The 14,987-nt window shown below is 39.5% G+C and overlaps 2 protein-coding genes across 2 annotated transcripts; one reads left to right on the top strand and one right to left on the bottom strand.

Annotated features, from left to right (window-relative positions):
• Positions 1–624: 624 nt before the first annotated feature.
• On the bottom strand, positions 625–10,067 carry eaf1 (ELL associated factor 1). The gene is made up of 6 exons (XM_051406594.1): positions 9,749–10,067; positions 8,337–8,431; positions 7,119–7,255; positions 5,276–5,448; positions 4,866–5,087; positions 625–4,283 (listed from the first exon to the last, which is right to left on the bottom strand). The coding sequence occupies exons 1-6, from the start codon at positions 9,849–9,851 to the stop codon at positions 4,234–4,236; spliced, it is 780 nt and encodes a 259-aa protein (XP_051262554.1). The 5' UTR covers positions 9,852–10,067; the 3' UTR covers positions 625–4,233.
• A 168-nt stretch (positions 10,068–10,235) lies between these two features.
• Positions 10,236–12,829, top strand: mettl6 (methyltransferase 6, methylcytidine). Its single transcript, XM_051406588.1, has 6 exons — positions 10,236–10,296; positions 10,413–10,746; positions 11,119–11,253; positions 11,544–11,714; positions 11,986–12,127; positions 12,521–12,829. Exons 2-6 carry the CDS (start codon positions 10,417–10,419, stop codon positions 12,673–12,675), a joined length of 933 nt encoding a protein of 310 aa, XP_051262548.1. The 5' UTR covers positions 10,236–10,296; positions 10,413–10,416; the 3' UTR covers positions 12,676–12,829.
• Positions 12,830–14,987: the final 2,158 nt, after the last annotated feature.

Below are 14,987 nucleotides of genomic sequence, written 5' to 3'. Positions count from 1 at the left end.
CATAATCTTATTAATGTCAGCAATCTCACCCGGCATTAGATAAGTGTCGGAATAAACACAAGCAGTCCGAGCTGACCAAACGTTGTTGTGGTATCGATACCGATGTGTGGTCCGTAGCTTCATTGTAACCTCTTTATAGAGCTGCAACAGTTGAGACCAGTCAGTTGGTTAATGGTTGATTGTTGACTATTTTCATTTTTCAGCTTCTCAAACGTGAATACTTTATGGTTTCTTTAGTCCTCTATGTCAGTAAACTGAATATCTTTGGTTTGTGGGCAGAACAAGACATTTGAGGACGTCACATTGAGCTTTGGGAAACAGGGATTTTTCACAACTAAGCGATTGAGAAAAAGATAACGAGATATAATGAGGTAATGAATTTAATCGTTAGTTGCAGCCCTAATGCACAACTATAAATCCCCCTTAGGATAAAAGTAATCAGATTTATCAGCACTCAATAAGGAAAGGCTACTCACTCACAGCAGCCATTTTCACATAGGGTAAACACAGGTGTACTAACCTTAATTAGTATCGTTAGTAACACCTGTGTTTACCCTATCATTTCGAGGCAAAATGGCTGCTGTGAAAAAGGTCTATTCTCACAATGAAAAGGGAAAACATAAATTTTTAATACATTTGCACACTTTTAATACAGATCTGTACAAACATGTTTCACGTAAACGTAGCACTAAAACAAAAACATGAGAACTAAAGCACCAAATACAACAAAACAGATTTCAGAGGGAACACCAGTGAGTGTGACTTCAGTGGCCACCTGCCTCAGTGGCTGCTTCATTCAACAACTCACCATCCACTTCGACTTCAAGTACGGGAGAAGTTTAAAACTGAGTAGGACAACAACTGACGGGTGATGTAGGGTTTACAAACTAATGGTCCACAGTCTGAACTTGCAGACGGTTAATTTCCACAATAAACTGGTACTTTGTTTTAAGAGGCAGGAGCTTTAAAACTGTTATGGTTTTGAGTACTGTGTGGTAGGTCAGTAACTGTTTACAGGCATCTCATAACTCACAATCCTCAGTTCTGTGAGCTCAACAAGCAAAACTGAACCTCATCTCAAGAAGCTTTTGAGAAACACAACTACAATATGAAATACCAACAACCGTTACATAGCAGATCATTTTACCTGTAATTGAAGGGTTTCATTTCAAAATGCCACAAAACTATTTGGGTTTTTAAAATGTGTAATATTCATTAGTAAATCGTTAAAAAGAAAAAAAATGTCAGCACCAAACGTCTATGGCACCGACTGAATTGCTTCGATGCTATCAAGTATTGAAAAATCTCTCGTCATTCGGTACCACATTTCTGTTCACTGTTTGTTATTAAAGTTCCTTTTGATTATTTATGTTTTAAATAGTCTGATACAATGTTAAAATGTATTTCATAATATTGGTATCGAAAAAAAGTATTGTTCAGGAACCGGTATCAAAGTCATAGTATTGAAATGATACCCAGCTCTAAGTACATTCTGGTATTTTTAGACCAAACTGTTAATAAATCCACTAAATCAATAATCAGCAGATTAGTTGATAATAAAAATAGTTAGTTGCAGCCTTACATATTGTACACTCTATGGTACTAAGTGTCTAATTACAGCAGGTAAAATAAGAGAAAACAATTGTGGGGTAATGACAAATAACTCCTGCTTCTTCTTCCTCAACTACAGATTTGTTAGTTGATCAGGACTCTAACATCAGATTAGTTCAGATCTAATTAATACATTTAAATTTGTCCATTTGATCAAATCATCATGATTCTGTGATTTGCCTTTGATGCATTAATAATGATACCATGTATACACAATACTGTACAACCAACACCGAATGATATTGACTCCTGCAGATAATCACTGACTTCACTACTCGTACACAACACAGTCTCCGATACTGAATACTGAATACATTTACACACTGACGGGACACTGTTACTCTGAACGTTCCTGCTCTCTGCACATGATGAGGGGCAGTTCAACTCTTTGGCATTCTCAGAAAACGACACATTCAACCTTCATATCCAAACTGAAATGCTGTAAGGCATGGAATGGTCCAATAATATAAGTGTTATATGAAAATGATGGAAAAATAAGATATTCTCTGTTTGAAAAACGACATGGCTGACACAACAAAAGTGAAACAAATAGTGGTCATTTGGAAAAGAAAAAATAGGAAAATAAAGCTCTTTGAGGAATCTTTTTCCCTTTTCCAGATTTAATCATCTATAAGTTGAGTTTCAGGTGTTTTTGTAATGTCTCAAATCTAGACTCCGATTTTAACTTTGATGATCTTAACAGACTGTGGAGTGTTTGATATCATCAGTAATTCTCTGAAATTCAACTATGATACTGTTACTGGTTATACTGTGAATCCGTGGGATTTACTGTGACTTTGGAAAAGGACGAGAAGGAAGGAAGTAATGATGGAGATACCAACACACAGCTGAGAAAATGCATTTGTTGTAGTAAACTACCAACTTACTAACTCCTCCTCTGTTTGGTGCAGGGCATGTAGTGTACAATCAAATGGCTGCCTATGTTTTATTTGGTAACACTGCTAATTAACAGCCACCTCTGCAGCTCGGCTGGGATTGTGAGCCTCTTGAAGCTCATAGTGTTTGATTCTCCAGCTACAGATAAACTGTACGTTTGAGTTCTCTCGGCTCTCATCAACAACTGCAGCCACAGTTGAGTCTCAGTTGCTGGTGGACAGAGCTTAAAGGAAAGTGAGTACTAGACTTACATTCAACTGTTTGCTAACACATGAGCATAACAACACAATCAGCTGATATATATCAGGTCTGTGTGTCTGTGAGTTTGAGTTTTAAATGCAGCTTTAAACATCTGTAACTTGGCTCCAACTCGTAGACATTGTGCTATGTGGCACTAGATGCCAGAAATCAAAATCAAATTAGTCTGAATCTAAATCAGATTTCCTATAAGGTTATGTCACTAATCTTGAACTTCTGCCAAAACCTTGAAGTGAAATAATTACCGAACAGCAACCTGAAATTTAATTTAGGTAAATTCCACTTTAATTAGATAACTGTTTTATGAACTGGCAAAATTCTATATATTTCTCTTACTGGCAGCAAATCCCATGAAAAGACCAAAACCTATTGTGTGTGTATCAAAAGCGCCAATGTTGTCAAAAAACTATTAAAAACAGATCAATGTTACATTATTCATGTTCCTTTATTACCATGAACATACACACTGTGGGTTATTTTAACTCAATCTCACATACATTGTTCTACTGCCACAAATACTCACTGGAGCACCAAATGTGGATTAATCCGCCGCTGAAAATAGTCCCAAGAAATTACTTATTTACTGTTTTAGTAACGTTTGCTAAAAACTCCTGCGTCCAGCTATTTAAGGACACTACTGTGCTTTTTTAGAAAATAAATCTATTTATGTGTGAGCTGTTTTTATAGATTCATGTCTTCAGAGCCACAGACAGCCAGGGTTGGTCTTTTCATGGGATTTATTGACGATAACAAACATAAAGTATATCCTTATCCTTTAATGAAGGACATAAGCGTTAAGGAGTTATTCATTTCTAACGAATGAAGGTGAGAGAGATTTTTAAAACGCAGCAAACGGTTTAAAACTGTGACTAAGAAACTAAAGTTGAGATCAGTAAGGCAGCTCTACACTGATCTCAACCCACTACATAAGCTGATGATAAAATTGATGTTTTTTCCTTTGATTTGTTGCTCATGCACAGGCTGCACAGGCTATCTGTGCAATTCTGCAATTTTTGTATTCTTAGCGAACCAATAAAAAGACAGAGAGGGTTCCCACAACCTTCTCTGATAAACGACGAGGCCAGGTGAGAGGATGAGGGGTGATACTTCAACACAATCTCTTCCTCGCCTTACGATAAACACCACAAAAACAGATGATACAGGTAGAGAAAACTAGCTGCTCTAAGTACAGAAAATATGTATGTGCACTCTAATATATACTCTTCCAAACCTCTCAAGTAAAAGTTTCTTTTTCTAAAGTTTTGCTATACAAAACAAAATATACATCTAATAAAAATACACTCTTAAAGTTCCAGGCTGGCCAGCTTTAAGGATATACTAAAATAAAATGAAAAATACAGTCAAACCGAGATATACAGCTGGGGTCAGCTATCACAGCAAAGGAATAAGTGAACCAGGCAGAAAGGAGGAGGAGGAGTGTGGAGAGAGAGAGAGACTGACCAGAGTTCAGTCGTCGTCGCTGTCGCTGCCCGACTCGCTGAGCTGTAGGTCGTTTCCTGTGAAGACCAGAAGACAAACACGTTAAAGATTGTTTACTGAAGCGTCTCTGCCAGTAAATACTGACACCAAGGCGGCATCTCCATGTCCATCGCCAGTCTTCTGTCTGGTGGAGGAACCAGCCCATTTACTGTACAAGACAGGTGCAAAGTGAGTGAACTGGGCAACAATTACATCATTAACAGATTGTTGTATATTGTATTAAGATGAAACAATCATATGCTATCATTTTATAAAATTCTGTTTATGATTATAAGAAACTGTAATAAATCAGTTCATGATCAAAATAATAATAATATATAATATAATATATATAATATAATAATATAACATCATCACCGCTTGCTTTGAACTCAGGGCTGTTTTTACTTCACTACAGGTCTTAACTGGGCCCACTGTAGATTGTTATTTTTAGGATACCTTGCTCAGCCGGACTTGCGAGCCAGGCTTTAATCTTTGCAGTCTATCCAAACCACAATGGTTCGGACAAATCAGTGTCCTATGAGGAATAACTGGCAGCAACGACATGAGCTATGAGCAAGGTTTTCCTTCTCTTAATGGGAAAAAAAAAAGACACTCACGTAGTGTGTTCATGAGCTGGTTGTTGCCCTGCTGCCGGTCGGCTCCTCCGTTGGCCATGGGGTGGCGGTTGGGGGAGGTCTGGGTGAGCGGTCGGGGGAAGTCGTGCTCGGCGTCGCTGCTGCTGCTGTCGTCGCCGCTCCCCGAGGCGCTGGCTGAGTCGGAGGAGCTGCTGCTGCCGCTGCTGCTCATCTGCTCTATCACCTCCACCTCCGCTCGCAGCTCTGCCAACAGCAGCAAGGTCAACATCTCTTTCTTGTTTTATATTCCATCCTTTCCTTCCTCATTCCCACTGATCCGTTTATCCAAATATTTGTTAAAGCACACCATACGTGCGATAACTAAAATTATATGGTCCATGTGTTATGATTAGGTTTGCAGTGAGGCTGTGGTCGTGTCTGGACCTCCTTACCTCTTTTGATGTCATCGAGCTGAGGCTCTGGGGAGGGATTATCCTTAGAAGGAGATGGGGAGGCCTTGACTCCGGTCCCGGGCTTGGTGGGGGCCCGGAACTGAGAACTGGGCTGGCTGGACCGGACCGACTGCTGCTCAATCCGAGCCTGGATCTTACTGCTGCCCTCCGCCCTGAAACACACACACACACACACACACACACACACACACACACACACACACACACACACACACACACACACACACACACACACACACACACACACACACACACATTAGTTCTTTCTGATCTCCTGCAGGTCTTCTCGATCCACCTGAATCTTAAAGCTGCAGTAGGTAACCTTTATAAAAAATAACTTTCTGACATTTTTGCTGAAATGTTCACTGTGTTCTGACAGTAGTACATGAGACTGATAACCTCTGAAAAAATTAGGTTCCTCTGGCTCATTCTAGTGCTCCAAATGGGACTTTTAGGAATCCACTGGGAACCAATCAGAGCAGAGAAAGATATAAAGAGCCTTTGGGTTGAAGGCTTGAAGATAGTTGATTGCTGAGTTTCATTCCCAGGGTCCCAGCGTGTCTGTTTTTGACGACCTGGGAAAAAGACTCACAATCAGCTATCTTTCTCGGCTCTGATTGGTCGTTTTTGTTCACTGCAAAAGAGGAATCTCTAGAAAGTAAAAAAGTCTTGTTTCTGGGAAATTTGTCTATATTTTCTGCATTAGAAAAGTCATCGTGTTTTAAGAAAACATATCTAACTTTGCCTTGATAAGATATTACAGCTGGTTTGCATAATATCCCAGCAGAGTAATTATTTCACTCATTTTAAGAGTAAGACCTCTCGCACAACTTCTCAATTTAAGAGAAAGTAGTCTTGTCCCAGTGTTGGAAATGAAGCAGCTGTTTTTCATTGTTTTAATAAAAATAAAGTATAAAAATAAAAATGCTTCTGGTGCCTTCATTTAAGACAAAGTCACTTGTTTTTATTATGCTGTTTGGAGAAATTGTCTTATTAAAATGTCTCTTTTTTGCCCATTATTAATCGTATATTAAATAACGGAGTTTTCATTGCTTGTAATAAACAGATGGCTAGATTTTTATGCTAAGTTAAAGAATTCTAGCCAAGCAAATTTGGTTCACCCCACTGGCAGATTTCTTTGCTCAGTACAATAAAACGTTATTAAATTCAAGAATATTTTACTAGTTTCTAGAAGGGCTGTTTTTGCGGTGTTGGCCTGGTGGATTCTTGCAAATGTCACAAAGAACGGGCCAGAAGAACCAGATTTTTTCACAGAATTTCTGTCTCATTTGCTACAGTCGTAAAAGTTTCAGCAAATATGACAAAAAAATGTTTTTATAAAACTTACCTACTGCAGATTTAACAGCAGGAAAATCCTCTTGGGGGAGATAGTGTAAGTGACTATCAGTGCCCCAAAATACATAAACAACTGTTTCGAAAAATATGGTTTGGTGTAGTAATAATAAACGTCCAAAAGGTGGAGCCAAAGGGTTCTGAAGAATGCCTCAGATTCTAAATTAGACTAATGGAAAATGCACAGACAATAAAATGTCAGTCTGAGAACTAAAAGGTATTGAATGGAATCACAAAACTACACAGTGTAATTAATGGTTTGAGATCAATAGAATAATTTCCCCCTGTGAGGAATGGATAAAAAAAAAAAGGTTTCTAACAATTATGCTTCGTTATGGCAACCAACAAATCTGCACATTAAAGGTAAATTGAACATGAATTTATCTTAACAGAAGCTCAGATTGCTACATTTTTCCTCTCTCACTTAATGTTGTCATTATCTGAACGTCTCCGATCTTTGACCTCTCACCTAGTCTTCTTGACCTGGATGCTGCTGCTCAGCTTCTCCAGTACGAATTCCCCGGTGTCGTGGTTGATGATGAGCACACAGTCCTTCTGGTACGGCCGCTTGTTTCCTTTGAATACCGTCATGGGAGGCGTGGAGCCCTGGAAGAACAACAATAATCCCAATATGTACCGAATGTACCAAAGCTTGTGGCGATACCAGAATTTTAATCTGGGATGCAATACTAGTATAAAAGAAGATACTCGACATCTCCTTCGATACCATGGCAAAAAGAAAAAGAAGGTTTTTCTGTACCAGCACAGTGTGTTGGGTACAGAAAAAGTTACTCAACACATACCGACACATTTGATTCATCTCGCTATGGCAGAAGGGACGAAACTTAGCATTACTATACAAAACTCCCCGGTAGCCGTTATGTGTAATTACCTGTGTTGTGTTTAGATGTCTAATCCTGTGGTAATGTTGTGTGTATACGTGTATGCACAGACTGTGGCAACAAATTTCCTGAAAAGGACAATAAAGAATCTATCTATGTTATATGTGTATCCTACTGTGCAGCTGTTCTGTGTCGCTGTATTTGAAGTAAATTGAAAACCAGAGTCACATTCCTTCAATGTATCAACATATTCGGCCAATAAAGTGGATTCTGATTAAAAGGATTTTGAACTTGTGTACTTGAGCCAGTTCTTCTACGAAAAACACTTTATGACATGTTTAAAGAGGTTTCACATGAATTTAACTTTGTTGTAAAATCTCAGAAAGTCATTCAATTTACAATATTAGTGGGAACTGCAAAAGATTCTTACTACATAAACATGTCAGATGAAGTAAAAGTAATGGGCAACAAACTATTCAAGTATTCTTTTAATTGTCTCTAGCAGTTATAGTAATTTAGGGCACTCTGCCTGTATGACCTGTCCACATTTAAGGGACTGTAATAGCAACTTTTCATGTTTTAACCTCATTATTTTACAGAGGCTACCATAGGTTCTTAGACTGATTTCCTCCCTTACAGACAGCTACTGTGTTTCTGTTCACTTACATTCTCTAAGAAAACATAGTGTTGGGTGCTAAACAGCAACCTTTTTAATTCACAACAATTCATAAAAGCCTTTTAAAAACATTTACATCTCCTCCGAAGTATTTGCGATTAAAGGGTTGGTGAAGAAGTGTCTGGTGAATTTAGAATCACTTAAACCAGAGAACCGCAGACGGTCTTACCGGGATGTGAGGTAACGTTATGGTAACTTCATCTCCTTTCCCAACTTGTAGCTCTCCCTCACAGCTTGTGTCGATAGATGCCGGTTTAAAGTCATCTGAAAAGGACGGACATTGATTAGATGTAAGTCACGAGGACAAAAACCAGAAGTCTCCTGCACAGCATAACTGGGTCGGACGCTGTTCAAATGCAGACAATGCAAAATAAAAATGGGCTTGACACAGTTTCTTTAACTTTGTGTTATACAAGTTATATAACTGTATATTTATTATGACTGTGTGTGCCTGGCAGATAATGGATTTTTATGGCTGCTGTTGATATTAGAAAGTTTAAAAAAATCAGATCATAATGAAAAAGCCAATATTCTTCTTTAAAATGTTTGGTTTCCTTTGTTGTTTGTAAGACTTGTGACCATGATATGTACAGAAAGTGACACACAGTTGAAAAATAAACAGATGGACAAACAATGGAATATTAACACTGTTTATGAATAACCTCAAACATCACTGACATTTCTGTAATTTCTTCTGTCACCATAGATGCCAATATCACTTTATTTCTTACTTCCATTACTGGCGCTGAAGTGCAATGTGATCGTAACTCTGTTTCACTGCACAATAGGGCTGTAACTATTGATTATTTTCATTATTGGCTAATCTGTTGATCATTTGATCAATTAATCAATTAGTTGTTTGTTCCAGAAAATGTCAGAAAATGGTGAAAAATGTTGTTCACCGTTTCCCACAGCCCAAGGTGACGTCCTCAAATGTCTTGTTGTGTCCACAACCCAAAGATATTCAGTTTACTGTGATAGAGGACTCAAGAAAACAGAAAATATTCACATTTGAGTAACTGAAATCAGAGAATTTGGACTTTCTTTTCTTTAAAAAAAAATGACTCAAAACAATGAATCTATAATCAATACAGCTGGCGATCAACCATGAATCGACTAATCACAAACCACACATCTTTGTGCAGCTCGGTTTCACTCCAACAGGCGTCTAATGTCAGTTTATGAAGAGTGAAGACAATAATAAACGAGCCTCAGACAGAGAGGCACACATCCTCTTCACACTCAATCACAGTGAGTGAAAGAAAGGACACACAGCAGCTGCAGGCAGTATTACACCCTTTAGTAAAGGCTTGTAAATGAGAGTCAAAGGTTCTCAAAAAGAGGCAAAATGCACATTTTTACTTACAATAATAAACAATATTGTAATATATCCAACAACACTGTACACAGAGCTCACCTACATGATGTTTACCACAGATATTATTAGTTTTTCTGACTGATGAAGCATACACAGAGCACACACTGCTTGTTCTTCCACTCGCAAACTAAACCCTGGACCAATTTCAACATTTCTTACTGTCTGTCTTGTTGACTACTACTAACTTTTCCACTCGCACTCACATCTGATGGTGTGAAAGGAAGATTTCGGCCTCTTCTCGAAGCTTTCTCCGAGCTTCAACACATGCTCCTCTTTGTCCAGCAGCGGGTTCGTGCTCCCGTTCATGTTTCCCCCGTTTGTTTCCCTCGATCGACTCACATTTGTGTCCGGAGATATTCCTCTGGGAGCTCACAGCGCCGATTAGAGAGGGAATAACAAATCCACTGTGAGACAACAGTTAGCCTTTAGCAAAACAATCCCTTTTCGTCACTCCTCTTCCGCTTTCGGTGCGGCTAGCAAATGTGGCCGAAAAAAACAAATCACCATAGCAACTCTGCTTTTTTTTTTTTTTTTCTCAATTACATATAAAGCTTGAAAATCTAATTAAACCAAATGATTATTACAGTATGTTTTATTCAGTGGGTGACTAGCGATGATTTTTTTTATTAACGCCACAGAAAAGAAACGGAATTAAATTGTAAATGCTAACCGGAAGAATTTAAACGACGGACAAACATGGACGTGAAATGTGGAAAATCGAACTAGGCGCAAGATTTTTCTAAAACAATAAGTTAGTTTTAGCGTTATTTATAATCTAAATAACTCAAGTGGCTGTAAAGTCTGTTGAAATGTTTGTCTTCCCACCAATGTACGATAAGTAACGTCTGTAAAACTGCTTTCTAACAGCCTCATGGCGCGGTCGGAAGAGACACGGTTCCCTGGTGATGTTAAAATGACAGCTACCGAGGAAGACGTGGGGTCAAAGGACGAGGGGTCAAAGGACGTGGTGTCTCCGTGTGTCCCCGCACAGACCAAAACATCCGCCGCCAGAGGTTTAACCGCGGAGGGGCCGCAGAGAGTCGGCGGGGAGCGGGCTCTGGTGTCCGACTTCAAACACATGAAGTTGGAGAAAGAAGCTCAGAAAAACTGGGACCTGTTTTACAAAAGAAACGCTACACATTTCTTCAAGGACAGACACTGGACCACCAGAGAGTTTGAAGAGCTCCAGGCTTGCAGAGAGGTGAGAGGACACACCCAAGAGGCCAGATATTAAACCCTACTTTAAGTTATGTTGGTATATCTGCTTGAGTAATGAGTTGTTGTAACTTTAAAGTAAGTTAAAGTAGCTTAAAACATGTTTTATTCATAAAAAAAATTCAGTTTGTATGCATAATAATCCTTAAATGTAGTTCCTTACATTAACATCTTACTGTGAATGTTGTCGCTGTGGGAATAAAAGGTGATCCAGCAAAAGAAAATTACACTAAAAAACACCAAAATGTCAGTATTTCCCTCCATCGTTTAAATCTGTGCAGGATAACGTATGAATAAAGTGATGAGCAGGTGTTTGTGGGTATGAAATAGTTCTGTCTTTGTGCTGTTTGGTTTGCAGTTTGAGTCCCAGAGGCTGGTGCTGCTGGAGGCGGGCTGCGGTGTAGGAAACTGCATCTTCCCTCTGCTGGAGGATGACCTCAACATCTTTGTTTACGCCTGTGACTTCTCGCCACGAGCTGTTGAATTTGTCAAAGTACGATATCTAAAACACAGACCTGTGAATCATCAGTACAAACCCGGGTCTTTCTGCTGTCGGCTGCCGAAACAGTTCTGCTGGAGGATTTGATGGATTAACACTTTCCTGAAGGGCTCACTTATCACTTGTAATTGGTCACAAGCCTCCAACCTCTAGGCCGCTGCTTTCTAAAAAGATTCTGACTGAGTGCATAACAGTAGAAAAACTGGGTGTACAGGACAGTTTTCAAGTGAAGGCAAAACAGAATCAGGTCAGATCTCCTCCCATTATCTGCTTTTTCTTTACAGCAAAACCCTCTGTACTGCCCTGAGCGCTGCTGTGCCTTCCAGTGCGATTTAACTAACGATGATCTGAGGGACAATGTGCCCGAGGGCAGCGTGGACGTCATCACTCTCATCTTCGTGCTGTCGGCCATCCACCCGGACAAGATGAAGCTGGCTTTGCAGAACATCAGCAGGGTGAGAGCAGACACAGCCAGGTGGAGAGACTCAAGTGGAGGGGTTGCCGAAACAAAGAAGTTTAATTTGATCATTTCTTTTTAATACATAATCATTAACATACTTGTTTAACATACAGATAATCTACTGTGTGTACAAACAAATGGCACAAAGATTGATGTTTGCTGCTAAAGTTCGAGGCAGTTACTTACCAGCATGTGTCTGGTGGTAACTCCCTAATACAAGCTGGTTCGGACAGTTTAATGTAATGAAGTGTACATGTGGCTTTAAGGTGCTGAAGCCTGGAGGCATCGTCCTGTTCAGGGACTACGGCCTGCACGACCACGCCATGCTCCGATTTAAAGCCGGCAGCAAGCTGGGGGAGAACTTCTACGTCCGCCAAGACGGCACCAGGTCCTACTTCTTCTCTAAAGGTCAGTAAGTGACTTCAGGGAAGGTGTTTTTAGGGTCTGTGTCATTGAGACTGAAGATAGATGGATGGAAAGGTAGATAGATTGAGTAACCGTTTGTGATTTCAATGCTTGTTGGTCTGCTTCCCAAACATAAGTGCTGAGCAATAAGCTGGTTTTAACTTGTTTTTAGAGTTCATAGATCTTCGCCTGCACCAATGGTGGTATGAAGATAGTATAAAGAATTGTGAATTATACAGCTGTTTGTACAGGAACTGCTACATGGGAAGGATGCAGTGACAGACAAGAGTCAGGCTCTATTAATATTTCATGACACAACAGAAAACACCTCAACCTTCATTTTGCCTCGTTCCCTCGCTCTAAAGTCGCAGTTTTTCTCTTTTCGTCTTCTTTCAGAGTTCCTGGCTGAGCTGTTTGAGGACACGGGCCTCCAGTCTGTTTCTAACGACTACGTCCTGAGAGAGACGGTCAACAAGAAGGAGGGGCTTTGTGTTCCCAGAGTGTTCCTGCAGAGCAAATTCACCAAGCCCGGGCGACCACAGAGCTCCTGATGTCATTCACCTTATGAATCTCCAAAGGTGGCAGAGAAAACAAAAGACTGAGAAATGATTATATTATTTGGTGGAATCGGTAGCCTAAATGTTACAGAAGAGAGCTTGTGGCCTACTGGTTTGAATCCTCTGGAACATGAGGGAGGTGCAGAGGGGGTAGTTTATTCCTTTTGACACATTAATTGCTCCTCCGCCAACAGATGGAGACAGTTCTTGGAATCTTGACAGGTGGAAATATGTGGAACTATGAAGCACAAAAATGCCAACAGGGGTGCGATTGTTCAGCAAAGCCCTCAGCTGGAGTTAGTGGCTATGATTAATTTAAACTTAATTAGCTTTTAACATCAACGTGAGACATTTCTTGGCTTCTCTGTGAGCCTTCAGACATATTTCTCCTGAGTATTTTGATTGCCTCAAGTATAATTTCCCCCGATATTAAGTTAAAGAGATCATTTTTGAATGTGGTGAGTTTTTAATTTTGTATAAATTCCTTTTAATGTTTTTCACCATTTTAGCCTGACTGTATTAAAAAGATGTGTTGCAATTGCACTGTGTCATTTTACACTCAGTCTATAATTGTTCAGGAGAAATGGCTCACTGTCTTACTTTCTGACTGTGGTCTAATTTTAAAATACTTTCTGCTGCTGGTCTTCTTCTTTGACAAACAGAAATTACACATTGTGCTTTTTTAATAGACAATTATTTTAGCCTTCATCTCTTAATGTGATAGTTTACTGTATAGAAACAGATAGAGGGGTAGGACATGCAGCACATTTCCCCAACCAGAATCAATAGGAGGCGTTGTGGTTATATTGTTGATGGACTTAGATATTAGGACACAACCACATTGTGCTATTTCACTGTATATCAAAATATCAGACTTCCTCGTTGTCCAAAACAAAGAAGACGTTCAAGACAAGACAGCAATGTTACTCCATGTTGTGGTTAACTTAATTATAATATTTCAAGATCAAGATTCAAGATTCAATACTTTATGGCCATACAACTCGCTGCAAGTTGCTAGGGATTTGCTTCAGTGTGCTCAGGACATCAACAAAGACCCAAAAAAAAGGACACAGAACATGTAAATGCATATACAACACAAGGGCCCCAGAACATATAAGTACATATACGGTATCCCACTCAGGATCACTCATATATTAGCAAAATCGTTACTGGATTAGAGTGTAATTTATTCATTACTGATGACACACTCCCTAAATGTATGATCTTCTCCGGTTTAGCAATACACAAGGCGTCCAGAGGAGTGCGTTGTTGACAAGTTAAAGTGTAGTGGAACCAAAATAAACTTGTGATTCAACACCCATCAAAAGTGACTGTCACTGGTTTCAGATTGCATATAGCATAAAGCTCTGGTTAGCCAGCAAGACAATGCAGAGAATCATCCATATTAGATGTCCTGCTGTCAGTGTGTCACCATCCATAACTCAGGATGGCTATTTATAAACGTCTGTGTATTGTGTCTGTATTATCAGAGTCTCATACCTTCATTCAGTAACCATTTCCTTTAATGTTAAGGAAATGATCACTGAATGGAGTTTCACTGGCTTTGTGACTGCCGGTGCTTTCTCAAATGTTTTGGTTCACGCTGGCACGAAGTTTAATTTATTGGAAGAGACATCCACTGGATATAAGACTTTCTAAATGCTTGAGAATGAAAGCAAAAAAAGTCTTGCCACAACCATTCATCAGCAGGGTCCCGCATGAAGCATTTGACAACAATACAAGGTTGATCACGTCTAAAAGTCACATTTGTCCTTTAAAGCACAAACCCCGACAAGCAGCAAACAGCCCTCAGGGTTGCTGTGATTAATAAAGGTTGCTCCACAAAGGCCTACAAAGATCCTCTTGCTGATTAGAAAATGAGATTGCAGAGAATTGATATTTCAAGATCATCTAACCTATTTAGCATTATTTACTTTTTAACAACACTCAGAAATACAAATATCGACCTGTAATATAGCACGTAGAATATAACTTTATAGCTGAGTACATGGCACTGTTAAATGAGACAACTGTGGTGTGAATCGGTCGAAGCGCTGTGCCGAGCATCTTGCAACATGCTCTACATATGGCTTCCTGTTCAGTGCGCACGTCCCCCGCTGTTAGCCTTTGGAGCGCATGGGGGATAAAAGGTCTGAAAGCTGCACATAGAGAAACCTCAGTGGTCTGACTTAACAGTAACATCTACCCTGTATTGTAAAGCTACATTTTATATGCTATATTAAAGGGAAATTTGTGTTAGTATTGTGAAAAAGTTCATGCATACATTTCCAGAATTAACCACCAAC

The sequence above is a fragment of the Dicentrarchus labrax genome, unplaced genomic scaffold (assembly GCF_905237075.1).
Source record: "Dicentrarchus labrax unplaced genomic scaffold, dlabrax2021, whole genome shotgun sequence".
Taxonomy (NCBI): domain Eukaryota; kingdom Metazoa; phylum Chordata; class Actinopteri; family Moronidae; genus Dicentrarchus; species Dicentrarchus labrax.
The sequence above is the reverse complement of the archived record's forward strand: the minus strand, read 5'-3'. Positions and strand labels throughout refer to the sequence as shown.